The sequence below is a fragment of the Cyclopterus lumpus genome, chromosome 11 (assembly GCF_009769545.1).
Source record: "Cyclopterus lumpus isolate fCycLum1 chromosome 11, fCycLum1.pri, whole genome shotgun sequence".
NCBI lineage: Eukaryota > Metazoa > Chordata > Actinopteri > Perciformes > Cyclopteridae > Cyclopterus > Cyclopterus lumpus.
In genome coordinates this window covers 8517523-8544778 of record NC_046976.1, presented here as the reverse complement: position 1 = coordinate 8544778, position 27256 = coordinate 8517523, and the positions used below count along the sequence as shown (strand labels likewise).

General features: G+C 40.9%; 1 protein-coding gene across 1 annotated transcript in view; it reads right to left on the bottom strand.

Annotated features, from left to right (window-relative positions):
• The window catches only part of csmd3b (CUB and Sushi multiple domains 3b), a 303941-nt gene that overhangs the window by 141829 nt on the left and 134856 nt on the right, over positions 1–27256 (bottom strand). The window contains 1 exon segment of the mRNA XM_034544984.1: positions 8755–8962. Within this exon segment, the coding sequence (XP_034400875.1) occupies positions 8755–8962 (208 nt within the window).

The following is a 27256-nucleotide window of genomic DNA, read 5'->3' as shown; positions in this document are numbered from 1 at the left end:
AATAATCTTATTATCACACACTAATCTAATTATAACGCTTGCTTTGATTTGATTAAGCTGTTTACATGCAGAGCAGAGGAGGATGTATCTCTTCCCCTATAGGCAACTGGTGAATTCAGAAAGTGCCCTCATGCAATGCAAATGCCTGTCTCTGTGGCTGCCTCCTCGTCTGCTCCTATGCAACAACCCTGCCGTTTGTCCAGATTTGAGACGTTATTGCAAGCTGTGAGAAAAACAGCAGCTCTAAAAATTGACACCCCCGTGTACTGGCCAAGCTGCTCAGCTCGGGAGAACTCAGATGGCCGGGCTTCGTCAACAATCTCCACATAATGCTATCAATTTCACAGTTCTCCACACATTTTAATCCAACAGCGAACACTCTCCATATGACCTGAGTTACAGAGACGGTGGATTAAGTTGTTTACGTAGCTTTAATCCAACTGCAGTGTTGTTCCCGATCACATAAAGCTACATGTGTCTCAGTCTGTGCTTCTCTACCTTCCTCAGTCCCTCTCAGCTTCTACACCCTCTTTCACCCATGAATCCCCCTGAAGGCCTTCCCTTCCTGTGCCTCCCCCTCTGTTCCCTTTATGCTTCTTTCCACCTCTCTTATCCTGTCAACTCTCATCTCGACCCTCCTCGTGCCTAATTCTGGACCTCTGCTTTCGTCTCCTCCCTACCTCACCTACTTACCTCTCATCTCCACTTCTTCTCTCCTGGCTCCTCTTGTCACCCCAATTGCCCTTTCTGCTCCTCGGCTCTACCCTGTCCTCTCTTGTCTCTTTGCCTCTCTTGTCATCTTCTGCGTGACCTGACACTGCCTCCCTAAAACACAATGACACCTCTCTTGCTGTCCTGTCATTCTGCCTCCCCACTCCACTTCTCTCATCTATGTCAGCTCTCTCAAAAAAGAAAGTGGATTCCCACATGAGTTTAGTAATTTGTTTCAAAGGTGTGGGTTAATATTGCGGTAAATTTGCTTAGACGCGCCGAGACAATAGACTTGTAGATCTGAATTATACTTTAGGCCACCAGAAATTAGATTTAAAAAGTGATGCCCCCAGAGAAAGAGTATAGGACATTAGCATAACCTATAAGCCCTAATGTTGCACAGAGATCCACAGGAAAATAGTCTGCATCATGAACTTGTTTACAAGCTCTCTGTGAGAGGCCGGCGTCTGTGTCTGGTAATGGGTTCTCTGAGATTCTCTTATTTCAGAGTCCTGAGTGACTGAAATAGGTGGTTGATGTGCTTGATGCAGCCGTTCAGGTTAAAAAACAAAACAAAACAATGACTAAAAATATGTTGTTTTTTTGTAACTTACTTTACCGTGGTGAAGACAGCCGCTTCAACAAAGTTACAGACTTCCAGAGCAGTGCAATGGAAATATATCCATATTAAAAAAAATTAAATGTTCTTTATCTAACTGCATCATCAAACCTTTAGACCTGTTTGTAGTTTACTTGCCCATATAAGCAGGAGCAAACTGTCCGGCCAGTGTCAGTAAACGATCGTGTTAGGCAGCCGTCATGGACGATACCATACCTACATTTGAAAGGCTTACCAACACACAGTAAATACCGGACCTTTAAGGATAATGTGCCCCAGGTACGAGCACAGACGCATTTGTGTGCATCGTTGTTTTAGCCTTGATATGTATACAAACTCACCTGTCTGAGTATACATGATCGTCTGCCGCAATTTGGTGGTTTCACTATAGCTTCAAAAATATATTGTGGTAAGTTGTTTACATTCATTTTTTCATCATCAAAAAGGCTTGTGCGTATCCTTTAGGTTTAACAAATGTGAATACACGTACGACAATTCCTCATACAACATTTGCAATGCCACCTTTGGTGCAAAACACCGCATTGCTCACATCCAGTGAGTCTATGAGCATTTTACTGGCACATGGCTACTTTCCTCGGTGCATTGACCGCACCTGTAAGTCCGGGTAAGTAGCGTTAAACCCTTGGCAGGAATGTGTATGACATCACCCGCTTGTGCCTGTACATATGCATCCTTATGAGTCTGCATGGGACTCAAACAGAATAGGGACCCACTACTAGAGGTCAAGACCTCCACAGAGTACCTTTACATTCTGCACACAAAGGCTCTGACGGCTGAGGTGTTCCTCCAAACGGGGTCACAGTCATTACGGACCGCAACATGTGATCCATTTAAATCGCTCGACACAATATGGATGTGGACGTTGATTCAGAGGGCTGGAACCAAGCTTGCCTCCTTCCCTGTTTGTGTGTTTTCATACGCTTGTGTTGCCCTGTATGTTCAGACACATATTTGAAATAATCTGATATGTGTGTTTGTGTGTTTGTGTTCAAGGTCACAGCTCCGTTTCCTATTTGGGATGGTGCTGCTATCCCAGCATCCTCTCTGCCAGCAGCATTGATTAGCACTCGGCAAGCATAACATCACACACACATGCACATGCACAAACATACACATTTACACACACACACACACACACAAACACGCACACACCTTTAAACTCTCTTTTTCTTTTACACACAGCTTTTTTTGCGTCTCTCAAATAATCAAATACAAATACTACGACTTTGAGCGCTTCACTGTTAACATTTCTCATGCCCAGTCATACAACAAACATGGGACGGGTTATGATATTTGGAGACTCACAACGAACACAGACAGAACAGTACAAAGCTGAGCCAAGCTGAAGACCAGACCAATCTCAACACTGCACAAAATGAGTAAATGTTGATTGATGATGTAAGAGAAATTGGGTTTGTATCTCTGGGACTAACCTGGACTCGTTCCAGGCGTCCAGTACTGTTTCTCTCTATAAAATCAAATGACGTCAGCAGGATGGCCCTATCTGTTCTAATGTTATAATGATGGCCCTATCTGTTATAGAACGGGTAGAAACTGTTCTTTTGCTATTGGAGCAAAAAAAATAATCTGTGTGGTGCAAAAAGACAAAACAAACAAAGAAACAGATAAACAATGTGGGCTTATTAATAAACAGGACAATGTGTATGAACATGGGTACAAAAGCTTCATGAACTAATAAGTAGGATACAGTTATAACTTCAACCACTCATACAGGTGCAACTGAAATATGCTTTTTATTAACAAATACAAACAGACAGACCATCACAGGGCACATAAAGAGACAACCATTCACAGAGAACCTGTTTGGTGACAGTGATAGCCTCTACACCACCGTGCAGCCCTCTTATACATTATGTATAAATAATTCTAGTGTCACTACTCATGAAAGCAAACGTCCTTTGATTTCAGATTGTCTGGGTATTTATTGTGCCAACAATTAATAAAGATCTCTGCCACCGTGGAAATGTGTTGTTTGAAAATGATGTCATGAATCTTGGGACTTCTCCGGGATACTCTCATTAGTAATAAGTCATCCTCCAATGCATCCGTAAGTTGGCAGGTAATCTTAGCAATATTTATCTGTCTTCTATTTCTTTCGTTCTGCTTTGAAACATATAACAAAGACTCTCACAATATTTATTTTCATTATCTAATTTTTAAAAAGCATACGAATGCAGTACACTTGATGACATCCAATCAATGATAGCTGACGAAACACTAAACATACCAGAATGACACTGCACACTTCATAAAAATGTCAATAATTAATATGGGTACGTAAACTGGCAACACACAGTTGGCTTAGCTGAGCTCATGGGCACATACTGTATCTGAATACCAGGATGTATTTGGTACATATCGTGCAATACATGTACGTGAGTATCTATTTCACACTGTGGCGTCTGGGCAGAATAAGCTGTCTGCTGAAGTAACTCGCCTACAGTGATATGACTCCAGGCGCTTTGCAACATGGCATCCAGCTCAAACCTGACAACATTAATTTCCAGTGCCTCTAAAAAACAAATCCTTGACAAGCAGGAGATTGTTTAATGACAGCCTTTGAATAGCCCCGTCCACCATTACGGTGGATTTGGTGATGGGCTGTCAAGGAGGTGCACCTAAGAGCACTAAACAGCATGCTATATTCTGGACCCATGTTGAGAGAGACAGGGAGAGAAAGACAGAGACAGACAGACAGACAGACAGACAGACAGACAGACAGACAGACAGACAGATGCACAGAAGGGCAGAGAGACGGAGGAGAGAGAGAGTCAGAAAGGGCAAGATAAAGAGAGGGAGAGCGATCGCTCTATTTATTAAGATTCTCTACTTGGTTTCAAGGGCAACTGATTCTGAAACAACAAAATCTGAAACTTGTGTGTGTGTTTGTGTGAGTATTAGTGTGTGCGGTGTTATGCTAGGATTACAGGCACTTAGCTCACAGCGATATACTTCTCTCATAGGCGCACGCACACCTCTCAGCATACTGATGAAGGGGTCTGTGTGAGAGTCTCTGTGAGTGTGCGTCTTTGTCTGTTAGGAGCGAACGCGTGTGTGCATCGGTTTGTATAAGAACATGGATGTAGATTCCAACCTTGTGTGTGTGTGTGTGTGTGTGTGTGCGCGTGTTGGTGTGAGACTGCTATTGTCAGCCCTGCAGCAACTGATAAACACGTAACAAATTCTTTCCCACACATATTAGCAAATAAGCCATTAGCTTTCTCTGCTAATTGCCATTGGAAATTAGCATTTTAGCTATTAGCTCATTTCACAAATTGCCAATGGAAATTAGTATATTAGCACTGAGTGTTGTGAGGCAATTGCTAAGGGATCAGGCAGCATGGCCTGGTTTTCAGAAAGACGATTCTACAACAAAAGACAGTTATTTAAATCCGGCTGCAGCAAGTGCAGCCATTTAAGGTCTACAAGACCAAGTATTTTTTAAGGACTTTGACGAGGGAAATAATTACAAGCCGTCTTTCCTTTGTTTTCCACCAGTTGAAATTTGCATAAATACTTGATGTGACCAAGAAGGTTAATTGATGCTCAGATATTTTCGTGTTTAAACTCATGACACCAAGCATCATTTGATGTGAGATTGTCTGGGTATTTATTGTGCCTAGAATAAATAAAGATCACATTTTCCTGCTTCTATGTAGACATTTTGAAAATGAGTCTTGGGACTTCTCAGGGATACTCTCATTAGCCATTCTCCAATGCATCTTTAAGTTGGTATCTTTCAACTCAACAGAGTAAAAAAAAAGAGAAAAAGAGAAAATAAAATGCTTTTTTTTTTAAACAGTAGATGCACATTAGTGAATTTCCAGTTATCAGCCACGTAAAATAGCTAGGAAACTTAAGAAATGACATTGGTGCTGATTTTAACCGATTACACATGACTGTAAGTGCTGATCACAGAATATTGTGACGTTGGAAGTTAAAGTATTTAGTATGCTACCTGCTCAACTGTTTTAATGTCATTTCAATGTGTGTCTTTCTTCCATTATCATCATCATTCTGATGGATAAAGGAACGTTGTTTACAGAGGAGGGGGATCGAAACAGTATTGTTTACAGAGTGACTTTCCGTCAATATGTCCGTGGGGACAAAAGGGACAAATATCAACTGACGCTATTGTATAGAGAATAGATGCCACTCATTATAAAGTGCACCATCGCACACCAAAGCCACGCGGCTGCTGACTTAATCATGAATACATGTACTTACATGCAAACTGGCAAATATTACTTAAACATATGTGAGAGGAATCATAAATGGATGTGTGGATGTCCCGATCAAGTTTTTTTGCCCCCGACCCCAATCAAAGTCAATAAATATTGAGTATCTGCCAATACAGAGTCACGATTTTGTACTTGTACTATCCTGGATAATAAGAAGTTCATATACGTTATTAAACGCAATCCAATGTACAGCTTGATTGCATTGCATTTAGTAAAACTCATCGAGGATTTTTCCTGATGCAATGTTTATTTATTTATTTATTTTACAAAAAGTATAATGCAGCAAACCCTATCTGTGATATTGTTGGTACATGTTTAAATGACAAGAATATGAAACAGGAGAAAACTGAAAAGATCTTCACTTCTAAGAAATCATTGCTGTAAAAATTCTAAATCTCACATGACTAACCAAGATCGAAAATGCCATCTATTATTTTATATCTCGGCTCTCGCTACAACCATTCTATACATGGTGTGAATGTACGTATACAGAAGCCCCAAACCGACTGCACCATCAATATCCACTTCCACTCAGCCGGTAACCTTTATGCCTCGAGAGCAGACTGACATCTTTTAGAGAACTTAGATTCATATTAACTCAATATCCCACGAAGTCCCTGCTGATTTTCCAGCACACGTTCATGTACAGCACTGACACATTCTGCAGCACAATTGTTCTGCAGCGACACCATTCGACCCTATTTCCACGGCGCTGTACTGTGTTGAGATATGAGGACTTTGTAGGTCACTGTAGGAAACTAACGGCACTGTCCTTTCCCTGGAGCCAACCGGAGATGATACATGCTTTCTGATATGGAAGTGTCCAACTGAAAAGAGGCATTCTGCGGCCATGAGGGGATGCACCTGCATAGGAACAATGCTTAGGTACATTCAAACCCTGCTTAATTGGTACTACCGAGTCTAGTGCAGCCTAGTTCATGTCAAGAGAACATTCTCCAGACAATTACAACACCAGCAGCAGCCTGCAGCATATACAGGATGAAAGAATCCACGGGATCTGACTGATTGTATCCAGTCCTGACCCTGTCATCGGCATACCTCAAAAGAAACTGTATATTTTAAACTGGGGAACATTTATCCACTCCTTAAGGGTTTGGATGTTATGCAAATTATGTTTCAGCCTCATGTTGAACAGGAGTGGAACCATGGATGGACTTTTGTAATGTATCACGTCCACTGCAGGGACTGAAGACTTGTGCGTTCTGCGTTGTCCCTTTTTATGACATCCCTGTCAAACCAGACACTCTCAACCACATATATTACTATGCATACATTTCTATTCTGTTCAGGATTTTAGATACGGTTGATTTAGTATCTTAAGTTATTCGCAACATCAGCGCAAGTTGGTATAAGTTTTGCTCCAGGCTCTACGTCTGAATGTCGCTGCCTGTCAGTTTAAAACTACAACCCAACACGAGTCAACACACTGACGTCAGTATGCTGTGTGAGTTGATTCAGCAAATAAAATCATTACACAGCAATATTTTACATTCAGACTAAATGCCACACTACCATTTGCCACCACATTGCCATCCGTAGGCCAACAATCCAACTCTGAGCGACACATTTTGGTCGTAAATATTCGTAAGAATGTTATTTTTCTATAAGTTTAGTTCTTTTATTGACTAAAATGTCTGAATGGCCTAATGTTTTTAAAAAAAAAATCTAAATTGAAATACGTTTAAATATAATTAGTGTCCCTGTTTTATACATTTATAAGACAGACACACCTGAAAATAAATAGTCTTTATAGGAAAAAACAATTACTGGTTAATTATTCATTATCAACGCATATGGTCCTTTTTTGTGTGTATGTTGGTTTGTATTATATTTACAAATATGCTGACATCTTGGCCAGGACGCTCAAAAGAGAGATTCAAGACAGCATTGAAGGTCGAATAAAAATCAAATCAAATGATGAATGATAAATGAAAGAAAACTTCTCAGTCTGTGTTTCATGATTAATAGTATTTTTCTTTTCTTTCATGAATGTACAAATCACGTCAAGTGAAAAGAAACACGATCCGGCTTTCTTTCAAATGAAGTGTATGCAATGCAAAGTTACCATTGGTGCCCGATCACTCACCGCCAAGAGGCATTGCTGAAAAGTTGAGATTATTTGAACATGATTTCAAGTATACACACGCACATATATACATGCGCACATATACACACATGAGTGAGTGAGCATGCGTCTGTGTGGACACACATACTGACAAATACTTTCCCAACAGCAGTTGCCTCGCCATTTGCATTTACACACGCACACAAACTAATAACGCTGACCATGATAACATTAAAATTGGTTACAGCAACAGCAACGGTTTATCAATACCCTTATTTACCAACAATCTTTAAGAAGCCAGCGCAATAAAATATTGTTATGAGTGAACCATCTGAAAACACATGATAAATGAGAGAGCTGTTAAAAGTCAGACTAGTACAGATCAATTGTTTAATCTCTAATATACGAGGCCAAGGACTGCACATTAAACCCCCCCAAACCAAGATAGTATTTCTTTCCATGGAAAAATGACTAAATTTCAAGAACAAGTACTGAACCGTACTTTATATCTGTACTGTATAAAATGTTTCCATTTTATTACCTGTTACTTGAGTTCTAACTTATTTTTATTACTTGTTCTAACTTTTTACTACTGGACTCTAAGTGTGGTGAAATTGTTCCATGAACTCATCCGCTACGTGACTACACTATCTTTGCAGAAATGCCAGGTCAGATATGTCAACCGAATCCTTTCCTTTTTTTCTCCAGTATGGTTTTGGACCACATTTACATAAGTCACCACCCCCCCAAGGAGAGTGGAGCTCTGCTGTGCCTCTATTATAGTGTTTACCGCATTTCCCTCCTGAAGACTGTGTGTTCTCTGGCGGTCTACCACTCTACGTTCGTACGTAAATGTCAAATATAAGCTACCTACACATGTGTGCCATTAAATAACGGATCGTCACACGAGATATTTTTAAAACCGTTCGAAAACACTGAGCTGAATTCAGGCAATTGTTCTAAAAAGTAATGGCACATCCACATTATCACATTAGCAGCATACGGACTGTGACACACACACATGAATGAATGAATACATTCATAGAGTGACTCACCAAATGGTTGGTGGCTCTGTCCCCTCCACTTCCAGGTAGTCATACTTCTCCTCTGTCTGGAAGTCTGTAAAGATGACAGAGATGGTGTCTCCAGGTTCGGCCAATAGGATCCAAGTACAGTCGGCCTGGTTACCATAGTTGCCGGGGTAACCGGGACTGGTCACCACCCCACTGCCGCCCCTCACAGTGCCCCCACATGTGTCCTCAGCTGTCAATCAAATCAGAGTGACAAATAGAAAACCTGGGTTAGGGAGAGGAGGAGGGACCGAGGGGCGGACTTCTTTTTAATTAAATTTCTTGGTTTTTGGATAAGTTATTTGGATTTTCACAGCTATATGAGATGGGGCAGATCAATTACCAAAGGTATCAATTTAGTTTATTACCAAATTAGCAATTCAGATCAACGCCTCGAGTAGATTACACGTTAGCCAGCCCAGCTCCCCACCTCTCTCCCTCTATGAGGTGATTTTTGTTTTATTAATTAGCTTAATATTACAGGTACACTCTTTACTGGCAACTCTAAATGTTATTTTGTGACTTGAATGTTAGAAATGAATGACTTTCTCATGACGCATACACTGTCAAGTCATATTAGCAAACCATATTGTGAAAATATGGAGCTCTTATGTCACACTTCTGATATGAATTTGATATAAAACATATCATATGCATGGTAAGATACAAACAGCCCTTATTTTGTGGACTGTCAGGTGCTAGATTTTGGAGAATGGTGCTGTTCTATTTTAGCCAGTTAGATTCAGGGGTGGGGTTTTAGGGATTAGGCTGCAGTTCCTGTCCCACTCACAGCCGCTGTCCTCTCCTCCAATAACAAAATAAGTTGTCCCATCACAGATCTCCGCTCTCGTCTCCTCCAATCACCACCAAGGAACTTTAGATTCAACTGTTTCCAAATTCGCTGGTGAATCAATTAATCCTCAATTAGTAAAAATAAATAAAGACCAGATGTGATGATAGATTTGCCTAACTTTCTCTAAGTGTTGATCACATCCCATTTACAGTCTTATTCATAATTGATAGTAGTACTGATTACGTTATAACAGATAAAGACACATGGATTGCGCTGTGCACACGGCATAAATTATACACATAATTTATACAGACACACTCACAGAGGAAAAAAAAAACATTCTCCATTGGACCTTGTTGTGTCACTGGGGTATTGGTTGTATGGCAAGATATTGAACAGGGCTCAAATCACTTTTTCTAAATGGATAGGTGAATGTTTTTGTACCCAATAATGTAACTCAACAATTTAGCAGAAGACAATGCCTGTGTTTATTGAAAGCAAATTGAGCCCAGCCGAGTACCCATTGCCCCAGTGATAAAGATACAATGTTGAAGCATTTTTTTCTGAGAGTGTACAAGTCCAACCGTAAAATATTTATAAATTATACCTGTATAATTTATAGTTATACATAAAAGAGGCAATACTGTATGTAACACACTCTTACAGCAGACGTATTTTCCTATACACACCAGTGAGTGCAATTTGGGACGACGCATGATTTATATTACTCTGCAATGCTTCACATGCCGATATCATCAGCATTTAGAGAAGACAGAGGAACTCCACGTGTGTTGTCCTCAAACTGCACTCACTGATAAGATAGGAAGACACATCCTTTATAAGAGTGTGGACAGGCGCTGTCAGGTATACATGCACATCCCTGAGGCTCACCCAGGCGATGCTGTCTAGGGGATGCATGTACAGATGACAGGACATATAAGGTAGGGACCAAGCCAGACTCCACCCACAGGAGGGGTAAAGAGAATAACTGTGGTCCGAGACTCACATGGAGAAACATATGATGAATAGACACACATTAGAGGTAATATATATTGGACAGAACAGAGTGCACTGGGTAGAGACAGGAAATACACGGAGGATAACAAGGGAACATAAATAGAGAGGAACAAACAGAGACAAACACAACTAGAGTTAAACAAATCATATAGAGATTGAAATAGGCAAAGAGTTGGTACAAACTCTTTCAGATCAGAAAAAAAGATGAAACAGGATGAAACAAAATAAGTGGTTTTGAAATGGGTTTTAAGCCAATCGGAGCCTTTTTTCAAAAGATTGTAGTGTGAATTGGGTACAATAGACGCTTGATGCACATCTTGTCACCGGCTGGTGACAAGATGTGCATCAAGCTACAGGAGGATCCTGATGTATTGAACACAAAGTAAGGAAAGCATAAATAACTCATTAACAGTGCATTCTTTCAATATTCATATAGGCTGCTGAGTCAGTCCGACAGACGGGCAGGCACAGGCAGACAGACCTTTCAGTTATGCAAGTACACATCCATTCCACAGCGACAAAGTTAAGGGTATTTGTGGGAATGACCCAACAGCCTGAACCAAGCTCTGTTGAGACCCCATCACATTTACCTAAGCCAATAATGCAGTAGTGTGTTTATGTGTGTGTGTCTCAGTGTGCTTGTGCATGCGTGTAGGTGTGTCTGTGTGTCTGTGTGTGTGTGTGTGTGTGTGTGTGGGTGTCCGCAGCGTCGGAGAGAGAGCTTCTTGTAGAATGAGAGCTGTGACGGGTTTATCCAAAGGACGTCCGCAAGCACACACACACACACACACACACACACACACACCTCTTCCAGCCCTCCAGCTTATTGATGTGTCGGTGACACCTGACAGACAGGTGGAAAGGCCTAAAGGTGCACCGATGTGTGGCTGCTATTAAAAAAAGAGGAAATGAACTTGTGAACAAAAAAAAAAGAAATGACTACACTAGTGAGCAGTGCTCTTATGTGCAGTGGACTTTTACATTATGACGTTGTAGCATGTACTCTGTCTTTGTGTCGATCAGCATACAGTAAACAAGTTTAAAAAGAACCCCACTCGAAAACAGATGTAGCTCTACAGGAAACCTGAAAGCCACGTAAAGACTAATGAAAAGAGATAATTTTAGATGACACATAATGCAATTAGGATCCTCACTTATTCTGATGTGTGTCTTCTAGTGACACCAGGGCTGTGTGCAGAGACTGCTTCAGGAGCAGCTGCTCTAACACAAAGTGACATGTGTTGAGTGCTCACAGGGGGAGGATGAGAAGTCCAGATACCTATAGCCAACACTGATTACCTTCTGTTAAATGTGCGTGCAACAGACATGACATGGAACCAGTCAACTTTGCATGTTGCACCTGCTAATTCTGGATACCGCTCGCTCCTGCTCCATCAATCATGAAGGGACATCTGTGTGACAGCGTTAAATATTACTGTGTACCTGTGTCTATAAATCTCTGGTCCCATGGCTTCCCTTTTTCTCTATTTTAGCAGTTGGAATGAATATGTCACTATTGAAACAATCTCTCCCTTAAAAGCAGGCAGCAGGGAGCAATGTTTCATGTTGTTATCTTTCTGTAATGATTCTAACATACTGCAGCTGGCTTTTTTGGCATATATTAAATAAACTATCATCTCATTTTGAAATACTAACACATGTAAACTGTGTCAAAGAATGGAATTTCATTACATACATGTCCGGTCAGTTTATATCAGAAATCTTTGAATCCAATGAGCATTTAAATTAATCTGTGGCTGACGACTTGGGAGCACTGAGGTCACAGAAGCCACATTCAATGCATGGATGGATTTTGCTTTAAAATAAGACACAAAATGAATGTTAATGCTTATAAAATCATTGCAAGACTGATAATGAGGTAAAGGATATTCGGTGAATAACACTGTTCAGTCAAGGTTGAACCTAAATCTATGCACATTGGCTAGATTATAGATACTGTATACTGTATGGGTTAGGGTTATCCCAAACTCTCCCAATTAGAACATCACATTACTCTCAAGCACTGTAGTTATTCTTGGTTAAAAAATCTGTGCATGCAGCCATGGAGTTTATAATTTTTTGAAAATTAGCATTGATTTTGATGGGCTAACAAAAACACAGCAAAAAACATTACTTATTAATATCATATTCCATTTCCGCCTTTTAAATTAAATGATTTCCTGTGATGTGAGACTTGTACTTCCCACTGAAAACCAACACCTGACTCCATCGTGACACATACCATGTCACTTTCTTTAGGGCTTTGTAGAAAAAGGCCACCAAAACAGAGGCCTCATTTACCAAAGCTAATAATCATTGGTAATGTATGAGGCATTAAACGTGGACGAACACATGGTGCATGTGAAAAATGTAGGAATAATGAGGATAAATGAGCGTACGTGGTCGATCTATTGGTAATGAGGGCTCTACTGTTACTGCTGTGTTCTGTTTTCAAAGTGTGTGTGAAGGGAAGGTGTTAAAAGTTAGTTTTGAGTGTGACTCTGTATGTGTGTATGAGTAAAAGAGAGATGTATTGTTGACGCCTTTATCTTTGTGTCACATCAGCGGGCTCTCTCTCTAGTTGTTGCTGGAAGCACTGCTTCTCTTTGCTTTCCTACTGGTCTCTGCTCGCTGCACCCTCCCTCCTTCCCATTTCTGTAAGATTATTTTTACAGTAAAACAGCACATCTCCCTCCTCCTCCACTCTTCTTCTCCTTTCTCTCCTTACTTTTGTTCTCCCCTCTACGCTTTTTTTTTCTCTTCCTCATTCGTCCTTGCACCTCCTCGTCATTCCCCCATCCTAACTCTCCCCATCTCACCCTCCTTTGCGCCTCCTCTCTCATGCCCTGGGGTGTTTTGATCACTCGTTTTTAGCCTCCTTATCCTGCCTGCCCTTTCTCACATCCGTTCATCCCCTCTTCTTCCCCACTGTGCTGTCATCAATATCGCCGTCATCTGAGGATTCCTTCCTTATCCTTCTCTGTCTCGCTGTGTCTTTCTTTAATATCTCTCTGTCTCTCACTGCTTCTCTCTCTCTCTTTCTACTGATTGATGTTATGTTTAATAGCTTTACTGGCCTCATCTTATTCTCTCTTCTTGTTGCCGTTTCTTCCCTCTCTTCCTTTCCTTCTGTCCCATAACTCCATTACTTTGCATCACTTTGATAGGCACACCTCTGTCACTATCAGATTTGTACACACACACACACACACACACACACACACACACACACACACACACATACACACACGCACACGTGCAGACTTCTATTACAGAGGACCCAGTGTGCTGTCAGCCTCTAAGGATTATGGGTCATCTACATCATCCTCTTCTCTCCTCTCTCTACAGGATGTATCCATCCATCCATCCATCCTGCTCTCTTATCTACATCCACCCACCCATCCATCAACCTCTTGCCCTCATATGCTGTGAAGCTGAATATATATCGCTACCCCTCTTTCTCCCTCATCACTCCCTCCGCACCTTGAATACCTCAGTTTAACTGCCATGAATGACCGAATAGACAGGAGGCAGACAGTTAAACATGTGCACACAAATAATCCAGCATTTATTTTTTTATAAATGTCCCCCTGGATTGAAGACACTCATCGAGCTTCCTCTGCAGCTGCATTGTGTGCCATGCAGTCTGAATGCACAGAGGATGCCATTTCACTTTTCACCATCCAGTCGTGGCAAAATGCACCAATTGAGAGTTCTGAGTGCATTAGAAGACTCAAGAGTCATATTTAATGCTTCATATTGCAGATAAATTACATGTCTTTACATTATTTGTACACGCCCTCCAGACCGACCCATATAAGGGTCCTCTTCAGCAGGACATCATCATTTCTCAATACCTTCCAATACCGTTACAGAAAAGAATACTTTGTCTGATCCGGCACAGCTATACTCAAGGTTCGGTGAGGTATATGGAGAAGATGACTTTGGTAGTTTGGGTTAAACATAACTACATGACAAAGGTTGGAGAATGACCATGGTCAACTTTAAAATAAACATGAACTTTTTTAAGAAATAGGAAGTCAATAGTGTTAAGATCCAAGGTTTTGGTGACCCAATCAACCACCCCGACCTCTTCTCTCTGCAGACTGTCACATTATTTCTTCCCACGCTCTCAATGGACATCATTTATACTGCCACTGGAGGGCTTTGCCGAAGGGGAGTAAATGTTTCGTTTTGGGGTATTAGCTGAAACAAGTGCTGTGGTTCCTCTTGGGAGAACAGTCCACATTGGAGGAATGCATCGGGTTCGGTTCACACCCTGATCTCCTTGGTTTGGGAGAAGAGCCATTTAACTTTTATGGAGTAATGGTCAGTTTGAATCAGTTTTGATTAGTTTGCCCATTCGTTATCTTTGTATTTTGTAGAGCCACTATTTGTCTGTACTGTGTGTAACAGGATATCGGACTGTACTGAGAGGGCAGCCTGCAGTTCACTGAAGCGCAAATGAAACAGAAACCAACTTAATCTAGTTGTTCAGGAAATGAGTTGATTTAGTAGTGTGAATGGAATATAATGCATCAAGAGAACAGTGTTTGCACCATCTGGTCTTGTAAAATTGACTCATATTCCTTGGCTGTTATTCGACTATGCAGCAGACAGGAGGGGCTAAAGGGATCCTTACTTTTGCCAAATGTTAACCCGTCTGGGTGCAGAATAAATTATATATGACTTTCTTTTTTAAAAGTACAGGCTATTTTACTATTTCAATCTTCTCTTACCAGCTTTATGAAGGTCAGGATGGACAATTGTTTTGCGACAACCATTGAGATGTTAATTAAATTCAACAGTTGCTTTTAAAACTATATTGTCTGGCTGAATATCTATCTGGTGTATATTGTCAATGTCCCTGTCTGTGAGCTTTAACTGGTGACCACAGTCTGCTGGTGTAGGACGCACCCCCAGGTATTCAGGCTTTGTGTCTTTGGAGCAATGCTGACACATTATTCTCCGGAAATGTATAAAAGCGATGACTGTCAGACCACATTAAAAGCAGACAAATACCCACATTCAACTGAGTATGACTCATCTGTGTAGCTGCTCTCGTAACTGTGATTTAGTGACTTCAAATTCAGTGCTTTTCATGTGTTGTTCCCATTATTCTTCCTTTCCCTCGCATATTGCTATCATATTTTGATATCACTCTTTTAAACCTTGTTAGAAAGATATTGGTTGCTTTCCTCCGCCTGCCAGCATTACATTTCAGACAGTCGTTGCGTTTAGGGTGCACACACACACACACACACACACACACACACACACACACACACACACACACACACACACAAACACACACACACACACACAAACACACAAACACACACACACACACACACACACACTAGTATCCATGCTGACCTTCAGCTCATTTTACCATCTGTCCACAAATCAAAGAACAGATGCTGTCTGTCAGTTAACTAACAGCCCAACATTTAGACCCATTAGGCCGGAGGAGTGATGTAACGCTCAATCACCAGGAGGAGACTTGAAGAGAGAAGATATCGATTGATAGATAGATGGCAATCATGATTATTTTTCTTACAGTAGCCCTCTGACCCTGACAGATGTAGTGAGATGTAATTTTACTCTCATTACACTGTGATTCTTCTCTTTCCATTTAGCACCTACTATTCACCTCTCTTACAGTATCAGATACAAGATGTTTGCTATTGCAGATTTATTTTGTACTGCAACAACCATGGTAATCATTTTAAGAAATGATGTTAGCCTGCCTTGTCCGATGACAGTATGGACTACACTGCAGCATCCCCGGAGCTGGTAGGGGAGCAGTTCTTTACTCGTGGAGAAATCAGCAGTCCTGATCCTGTGGCTTTAGATCGGTAGCTCTAACTGAACAACTCTCTCTCTCCCAACAGAAAGGAATTAAGAATGGCTTTAAAGAGGCAGTTAGAAGAAGTCTGTAGAAGGAGGTCAAACATGTTGAACTAAATACTACAAATCCAAATGAAAGGCAACATAAATGGAGAGAAATATAGCAAGTTGAGACCAAACAAAAAGGGGGTAGTGGTGAAAGAAAGAAAAGACTGTCTGACTCCGCAGCAGTATTGAGATGGATGACCCCTGTTGTCCCATTAGGTCATTCAACAGAGTTTATAAACGATAAACCCTAATGACGCTCTCCTAAAGTTGTGATTTATAAGTATTACCTCTCATTCGTTCACCCTCCCTGTCTCCCTCTCTGTCGTTACCCTGAGAGTGGGTGTGTCTGACTGTGTGTCTGTTTATGCGCATGTCTGACAGTGTGTGTGTTTACCTGTGTCCGTGCCTGATTTTGTGTGTGTGTGTGTGTGTATTTGAATGTGTTTTGTTTGTGTGTGAGAGAGAAGGACCCTGGTTGTCGGTGAATGTTAAATGTCATCTCTGACATTTTAAACAAATAGCTGCATGCTGAGAGTGTAACGCATCGCAGCTCTGGCGAAATACATTCCACTCTTGTCGCTCCTGCCCTTCTTTTTCCTTTTCAATGCTTCCCTCTCCTGTGTGGCCAGTAAGGGCATGTTTAACGCAGGTTAGCGAATACAAGTTTAGGTACGCATAGCTAAAACAAAATAAGTGTTTCTGCTATTTTGCATATCAAAATATCAGAAACACGTGTCCGTGTAACGCAATACAATCATTTTGGTTCCTGCCGAATGCAAAGGGTGAGAATACAAACGTGTACTCAGAAACACTTATTTCCAGGACTCGACCATCTAATCCCTCGAAACACATCATGGCACAGAATCCAAAATTGAAAATGAAAACATACATGAACATTTGAGTTTAGCAAGACAACGATACCAAAGTCTAAATCACATAAGGTGAAGTTTGGGCCGGTGAATGGATGCAAGCTTCATTGCATGCGTGGTGCATGACGCCCCTGTGTGGCGGCTGTAATGTGCCAAGGAATGTAGCAATGCGCCAGCAAAAGCCAGGCAACACGATTTCTAAATGCAAACACAATAATTTTATAGGTGTTCAAAAAAAATGACAGGGCAGGAAATGTGATCAACATGTTTGTTAGATCTCAATGTACACAAAGCTACGGTGAGAAACGCTGAGTGTAGACGTAACTGTGTTGTTTCATGGCAAACTTCAACTTTTATTGTGTGTGAATAATAAAAGGTATGTAAGACAATTGTTGTATCAGAGAGGACATTTTTATTGAACCAGATAAGTCAATTGAGAACCAGTTCTCATTTACAATGACGACCTGGCCAAAAAAGCAGCAACAGGAGAAGATGATAACAAATAAAAAATTATCAAAATGAAATAAAAAGATGACACTTTGAAAAGTGATGTCTTTGTAAAAGGAAAATAATTAGATTACTGTCACCAAGTATCGTCACAATAATAAGTTTCTGTCACAAAGAATTTGATGGTAAAATGCCACATGGCTCAAGTGATGACAGCCTCTCAGAGATGTTTATGAGAAAAAAAACTAAAAATGGCCACTTCCAAATGTTGTCTGACATTTGGAAGTGAATGCGACAAAATTCTGACAAAATGAAGCACAACAATGAAGTCGGACTCGACTCTTTTTCAAAAATACAAAATACTGATCAATGCAATAAGAAAAAGTCGACAAGCTGATCACATGTACAAAACGCCACCCCTTCTCAATGTATATAGATGACCTTTAATTGTTGCTTTCCATAATCAATACTTGGTCATATAAAGGCAAATCAATACAGGATGTAACAAGTTACGTTGCAACAGGAACACATTGTCGATATTTACATCTGGTTTTGCACTAAATAGCTAAATATCACTTTAATTGATGTATATTCTTAAAAATATCATCACACTTGTCAATACAGCAATAACCATGTCATCAGATCAAATCCAAGATGTATGGAGTATTTATATTGAGAAATGTATTGTGTACTTGATATCTGACCACATGTCCCTGACCACTACTTCATGGACACATCTGCGTGAGGAGGAAATGGATAGCACAGAGTTGCCTTCCAGAACTAGTTGTGTCACAGATGTTCACTTCTCGTTCAAAGTGTTCTAAAACCTTTCATGCAAGAAGGAGAACTTAAATAAAACAGAACACAAAGTGGAGAAACAGGAGGAGAAGGGACAGAAAGTGATCAGAGGAGATGAAGAGAGACTGCGATAGAAAGGAAAGACAAGGAGCAGCGAGAGGAGGGGGAAAGTGCAGCATCGATGAGGACTTTGAGACTCTCATTCAATGAGTGTTTCACTGGTGAAAATGGAAAGCAACAGAATATGAGCGACAGCAAAACTAAGAGATATTTGTTCTGCTCTTGTGAGTACTCTGCCTCTGCTTATATCTGTATTTATGCTTTGTTGTGTTTTAAACCAACGTTATGAACATCTTTCCTTAAGAGCTTCGTGAATAAAATGGTATGCTTTGTATGCAACTTGACCTGTGTTAAATCAATGGGATGTTTGCACTACTTTTGCAATGGCTCTCAATGGGACTTTGAAAATGAGAGGTACGCATAAAGAGGAACATTCAAGAAGTTAATCTAACGAATGGCCACGTGGATGATAGCAACAATGTTCCCCTCTATCCCCATCTTTCCAGCAGCTGTTAGAGAGCTTTGTCAGGACAGACCCGTCCATACGTAGGCATTAAGTTACCGTTTGAGACGTGGCATCGATCACCCAGCTGTCATAACATTCTGATGACTACTGATGAAGACGCGAGGCAGAGAGGGAGTCAAATAAAGAGACTGGGAGAGAGGGAGAGAGAGAGAGAGAGAGAGAGATGTTGAGGGAAAGACAGACGACAGACCAAACCGAGATGATGACAGATGATTTAATGACTGGTTGGAAGGAAAGATTTAACCAATTAGAAGACACAACAGAAGTACGGAGAGAGGGGAGAATGAGAAGGAAAAGAAAACAAATGGGAAGGAAGATGGATGAATATTGGATTGAGATGGATCAAGGCAGCGATTGAGAGGATTAGCGAGAACAATGGTGAGATAAAGAGAGAGATAGAAAAATATGAATACAGAGCGCAGCAACAAAGACAGAGGTAGAGAGATGCAGATAGACACAGTTGTGATGCAGACAGAGGCGGGGAAGGGCAGATAGAACAATTTATAGATAAGGATTTGAGACATGGAGAAATAGAGAGATTTGAGCGTTACGATGTGTATGTGTGTGTGTGTGTGTCTGGATGTGTGTGTGTGTGTGTGTGTGTGTGTGTGTGTGTGTGTGTGTGTGTGTATCTGAGGAAGGTCGGGTGGTAGTACTTCAAGGCTATAGAAGAGCTAAAAAAAACGCTCCAATCGGTGGACACAATTTGGGCTAGGTCTTCAGTTTGAGAATAATGTTCAAATTTAGTTATTTTTTTCGAATCAATCAAGACAATTAAATATAAAAAAATGTTTTACGAAGAGCAACAATAATGTTCCAAAAAAAGGAAAAATGCATAATGTGAAAAAAAACGAGGGATTATGGGTGTATCTAGCAAACGTTTTTTTTTTTGAGCTGCTCATGGCATGTGGTTTTGTCTCATTCTGTCTCTCGTGAATGTTTAATAGAAGGAGAGAGAACAAAGTGCGGCAAACTTTTTTTTTTTTATTCTGCTGCCTGAAGCATCTTGTTTTCCAATTTTCCATCATGTATTTTAAGGTTTTGCATTTCCTCCCACGCCTCGTCTTCTAAGTTTCTGACCATGAATTTGGTTGTGATTCAATGTGGTTCTACACATGAATGTTGCATGCACAACACCACCAACATAACGAACACAAGTGGAGTAATCTCCCTCCATCTCTATCGCCCTGCTTAAACTCCTCCGACCTCCTCCGACCTCTTCTGGGAAAGGTCCATTTCAGGCACTTTTAAATACTCAGAGATCAATACAGGAACTGCCATGTATGAAGACGTGTGCACGTGTGTGTGTGTGTGTGTGTGTGTGTGTGTGTATATGTGCATGTCTGTTGGTGGTACCGTGCATTTGTGAGTGTCCGTGAGTTAGTGAGCGGTTGAATAATTCATAAAGCTTAAGTGCTCCTCTGGGAGAAATGCAATGCAACACGCTTCTAATATCTTATTCACAACATGTTTTTCTGTGTTTAAAACATGCATCGCCTGAAGAGATTGAAGTTGTCAAACCCCAAAACTGGACATTGCGCCGAGCATTTTAATATTATATCGTTAATACTCACACCATCCTTAAACAACCTACACAGTACAACGTGTACAGCTTCCTGAGCAGCGTAGAGCTATTGCACCGTATGTCTTTTAGTTTCCTTGAATGTGGTTATTGTCTGTTTAACATTCCACAAACATTCAATATCAGCAGGGAAAAGACTGCCATGTGTCCCAATCCAAAGTAAGTCTGTATAACCTGTGTTAACATATAGATTTGAACCATTCATCGCTGTGCAGAATATTGTTTTTAATGTCACATGACTTACCTTTAAGTGAGCAAGCATTAGCATAATACACATGGTAACTTGAGAGGCAGTTAAGCTTCCCATTAATAAGGGGCCATGTGATGTAAATAAGAAAACATAAATAAATAAATAAGGAGAAATCACATTGTACAGTGGTAGTCAATGTAAAGTGTAAGATTCAGTAAGATTTAGTTTGGACATGATAAATGCTGCAGCTCCTCAAGACCAACATTTAAGGCTGTGGGAATGTTCACGATTGGCAAGTCATCATTACACAATAACACCTTTTGAAAATAGCAATAATATATTGTTGAATTTATTGCATTAAAATAGTCCTGTCTCAAACATAGCCTCACCACATCATATCCAATTATATATGTTATAATTCAAGTGCTTGTGACACCTTACATTTGTCTTAAAACTGATCATTTAGCCCACTTTAGAGAAAATACCAAGACATGTATTGTGTTTCACTCTTCAGCCTAAAAATACAGAGATGTGATTCTTGGTTGTGATCGGCCCGAGTACTTTCCACCAAGACAAAGCCACGCTCACATGGGAAGAAGAAGTGAGGGAACAAAAAGAGACTAAAAAGGACGACTGGCCTGATACAAGCTGTCTGGAAGCCTGAGCACTCAAACAATGTTTGATTCTCACGGAAATGTTTCCTTATTGATTGATTTACCCTGATTTCATGCATTTACACAAGCATATTGTTTGTGTGTGCTTTGATACAATATGCTTTCCATTAACATGGACTATCATGTGTATCTGGGCATATCTGTGTGCACTAAACGGTGGCATTTCTGTGACCCGTGAATGCAATCGCAATCATGTGCGATAGTGTATTTCTTTTATAAACACAGATAGTTGTATTTGTATGTCAAATAATGTGTGTGTGTGTGATAAGGGGCGTGTTTCTCAGAGTCACGCATAGGTGAACAGCCTGATTGCCTGCTACATTGTGAATGAGACAGCCATGCATGTTGACTACTGAGGTACACACCAGCACACACACAACAGAGGATGCGTGTGTGTTTGTGTGTGTGTGTGCATCTGTGGGGATATATCGGAGTGTCAAACAGCTGTAACACACATACATATGTCTATTTGGCAAACTATACTATGTCTACATATGTGTGTGCATCTCTGTGCATGTGTTTTTTTGTTTTCACATCACATGTAAAAGGTCGTCGTGCTAAACAGTTGTCCTGAGACGAAACAAGCAAATCATGCATGTGTAGTGGCGTCTCCCCGGGGAGTGTGTCTGTGTATAAGTATGTATCTGTGTGTGTGTATATGTGTGTATATATGTATGTATCTGTGTGTGTGTTAGCTATGATACATTATACTTAATGTATATATCTATTTGTGTTTTGAGAAATGATTGTGAATGACTTAATTCATGTCAGTGTGGTGTACATTGGCATTTCCTCTTTTTTCAAGCATACTTCTTCTTCTTCGAGCACATTGTCCCCACTCTTTAGGACAATGCAACATGTCAAAGTTCACCTCAGCAGTGCTTTTGCTTATGCACTTTTGCAGCAAACATAGATAAACAACACATTTAAAGTTGTACATACTGTGTGTGTGGTACTGTACAAGTCTGCATTGAACCTTTAGAATATTCAAAACTGTGGCAAACGTGGAACCAAAACCAAAATCGCTCTCGCCCGCACTTTAAATAATTAAAAAAAAGAAACAAGTCTCCGTTTGTTGGTAAGTCATGAGGAGTGTAGCCCTGGCGACTGCTTGTAACTTTGTTTTTGGAAACCGCATTCCAACACATCTCATGTCTCTGATCCCAATGGGGGTCGGATATTTTCCTATGCTTTCATTGTAACAAGTAGAACTTCGAGATAACTGCAGATAAAGGTATTACAAATTCAGCAGGTGGAGGATAGTTAAAATTTTATAATTCCACAGTACCAACTCTTTCATCTTTATCAGAGGACGTGTACTGTTTTGAACACTTGCTTGCCTGTCTCTCTGACTGTCTGCCCGTCTGTCATATCTGCAAGTCGGCTTCATCTTGGCCAACCACTGTTTTAATGCATCACACTTATCGTGTGACCCTTAGGGAGTGCATATAATGCTCAGCGCCTGGATGTAAAGCCAAATACATGCAGCAAAGTCGGCCAGTAAAGTTGTTTCTTGTCTTTTCGGTGTCTTCTTTTCTCTATCTCTCGGTCAGCTACAAAATCTCTTTATGCTAAAACGATATCATGCATGCAGATAGAACGCCTAAACAGCGGTCTCCGTGGTAACCCAAAACACATCCATCATCATCACCATGACAACCAGGGATAGAGCTGTCAATCAGCAATGTCCCGAGGGAACGTGGAATAAGCCGATACACCCACATCTGCACAGACAAATACAGATGAACACGCCTGCCTGCTCACACATGCACACTAATGCACCCGAAACCATGCGCACGCACGCACACACACACACACACACACACACACACACACACACACACACACACACACACATACACACAGGGTTTTTACCATCACACTCCAACGGTTCTCGAATTACACACAACCTTCTGCACACACACTTTCACACGTAGACGTTTAACTTTGGCATGGTCAGATCCATCATAGACTGTCATACAGCAGGTTGCTGCAAAAGGGCCCTTTACCACCAGGGGGCCAATAAACAGATGGCATACAAACATAGCCAACATATGCAGGCTTATCTAAGCAGCAGATACATCATTTTCCGCTTGCAATTGTTATCTCTCCTTTAAGCTTACTTTGACTAACACAAACTAACAGCGGAGTGCTTAGTGTCCATTTTCTTTATTAATTCAGATTTAGTTCACCTCCCTGGTATCTATTCTGGGGCCCAGGCGATTAAAATGACAGCATTACAACTGGAAGTCGGATGAATTACCTCTGCTCTGAGCCGTGTTTTGTACGATTACTTTGTTCGGTACTCTAAATAAAATGTCTATAAAAGCTAAATGCGTGCTCTGTATCTTAACACACACTTCCTCTCACTCCCTCTCTCTGGAGTGAAAGAGTAATAAAGTGTTCCCCTTTCTCTGTTTCACAAAGACATTACCTGACCATAACCTTTACCCCCTTCTGTCTCTCTTCCACTCTCTCTATCTTTCTGTATCTTCCTTTGCCTCTTGCTTTCTTACCATTCCTCCCTCTCTCTCTCTCAGATTAAACTGTCTATCCTGCTGTCCCCCTTGAAATCCCCTGTTACACATCACCTCAGGCAGTGTGTGTGCATGTCAGTGTGTGTTTGTGTGTGTGTATAAGCCAGACACACTAGCTGAGCATTAACCTGTCAAAGCATAGAGAGACAGGGGGAAAAGAGAGCAAAGAAGAGAAATAGAGGGCGGGTGAGAGAGAGAGAGAGAGAGGACGAGGGAGTCATGGTCAACAGAACCAGTCTACATGTTGCTAGGAGGTAGTGGAGGTGGATCTGTTCCCATGGTAACATTTTCACATATACAGTCCGCCTGTAACACACACACACACACACATCTGAATGTAGTTTTTTAATTTCAGTAATTTTAGCAAATATTCATATATACATATACATATATCTATCTTTCACAATTGCATGTTTGTCAGAGTGCTGACAGCAACATGTCATGTTCAAAGTGACACATGTGTGATATGCGTACATCTATAAACAGTATTTAGGATATGAAACGGAGTGGATCCGGGTATATTCAAACAGACAATATGAGAAAAATAATGTGTTTTTTAACATGTAAGCACATTCTCATAGAAATGTCCCCTCGAAACAACAAATTGCTTCCAAGTGCCCAAGAGTCATGACATTTGACCTGACTACAAATAACCCCTGTGACATTGAACTATATACTTCCTAAAATCCACGCGTTTGATGTTCACAATGTTCACACTTCTCCCTGACTGAAAATATAATCACGCTTCCTTCAGTTCAGGTTATCCAACACTGTGGAATACAGCCGCTACAACAAGTTCTGCTGTTACGGTCTTCAGGTGACAGCTCTGGCTATTGTTATGTTTTACGATGGTCGTTTCCTCTGTCAGCAGGCTGCTAAACACACCACCCGTTCCTCTGGAGGGATTCCCCCCTGGCCAACACCTAGGGCCCTCCGAGTCTCCTGTGTCTTTGGCTGGATCTTCTCCTCTTTGTCACCGGTACCAACCACCAATCACAAGCCTGTCTGATACATCACCCAAGAGCCCCCGAGGCAGTGGGGATTTAAACTGAGCAGTCCGCCTTGGTGCATCTCTGTTGGAACGTTTACTTGGGTGCTAGTTAGCTCAGGACCGTTGTGTGTGGTAATTCATTTGAGACAATAGTGCAGTTTCTTCGGCATCGAGGCAGCAGGCTTATTCTGATTTTTTTTTTGGACATTATTAGTTATATTTTGACTCCACACGTAGTTGTTTGCCTGTCTCGTTGAGTGTCTTATGAGTGGTTCCTAGAGTGTGTTTTATTTTGACAGGTGAGATAGGTTTTTATTTCATTTCCTTCCACCGTTGTCAGCTGCAGTGAGTCAGTGGGTATATGATGGGTTGGGAAGCGTGTTTTGTTTGTTTCATGATTTAGCGCCACTCGAATCCCTTCCCTTTGTTCCTCGCCTCCCTCGACTCCTTTTCTAATGCTTTGGTATCCTATGAAGGTAGCAACTCTGTAATTTCGACTCGAAACAATAAATGGCCATGCTTGCTTGATTGACTACATCGACAGTGTGTTGCTTCCCTTATCCCTGGATGTCTACATGGTTTGTGATAATATAGAAAATTAGATTAGCAAAATATGTAATTATACATTTCGGACTTCAGAAAATATGCAGTGAAGATTGAGCCGGCGGCTAGCAGCGCAGCCCGCAAGCGACATGAACACTGCAAACAGCAGTTGTGACAGCGCTAACAGTGTTTACCTGGGCGGTAACTTGGGGGTGTGCACTGCACTTCAACGACAAACAGAACATAATTTGTCTGTATATACAACAACATCTTTGTGTGATCATGGCAGCCATGCTTATTGTCCTATTGTCCATGTGAAAGACTGTTTCGGTTGTCACAGCGGCCATGTGTATCTTATAAATGTGACTAAGCAGCCGTGACTAATCGTCAATCCCTGGTTACACATGCATACTTATATACAGACAATCAAAACACACACTGCCCTTTACTTACAAATGTGAGTACCTAGACTAGACTCTTCATTTGTGTTCCAGCTCAACAATTACATTTCTTCATCACCAAAAGTGGACTCCTATCTGCTTCAAACTGTTGGATTAAACCACTGGATTAAAATACAATTCCACATTACAGACTCTCAAACAACAGCAACAAGGCATGCGTTAGGAAGCCTATTTTGTATTTATGCAACTCCCAAATAACAATCCTCATGTATTTGACCTTTGAAGAAAATAAATGCAGATACAGCCAAACTGCAAATTAAGAATGTGGCCAACATTTCACTGGTCAGGAGATAACGTTAGATATATAGTAAGATAGATGTGTAGATAGATAATGCGGAGGGTCAAGACTATGGTTTGGGTGGAGTCTCTCAGAGACACAGGAGGAGGGGAATTGATTGACAATGTTTCTTGTGATTTGTCAACACCAGTATCAAATACAAAAATTGCACAGGCCCTTTCCAAATTCAAAGATATAATAAGTCCGTTTTGACAAAAAGGTATTCCATAGTGAAATTGAAGGACCAGACAGTTGATACCGCAAGAGAGGCAGAAAGGAATGGAAATAGGAGGAGAAACCTGCTGTCCTTAAAATCCATGGCACTGTTGGCCACAAGCCTTCCCACACACACAGACACGCACACGCATTGTGAACATCCTAAATCGTTTAGTGGCTAAATGAGGCCCTGCTGACTACAGCACTGCCACTATGCTGTGTGTGTGTGTGTGAGTTTGTGTGAGTGTGTTAGAGCATGAAAGAAAGGTTTGTGTCGCTGTGTGTGTGTGTGTGTGTGTGTTGTACTCTGTATGTGTATGCATGCATATGAGAGTGTCTGGATGCTTGTGGTGTGCAGTGCATTGTGTGTGTGTTGCAGTGTCAGCAGACTAATAAGGGAAAGAAGCCATCATGGTAAACACTTTTTAAACCAATCACATCGCAGTTAACTAAAGTACACCTGACAAAAGCCTTCTGCTGGTAATTAGGGATTCATGGATTGGAAATATAAGTATATTAATCCAACAAAATAAAATATTCTTAAATTTGAAAGAGAGACAAATACATACAGCATGTTTTTAGATCGACAGATTTTAATGAAGGAAAAT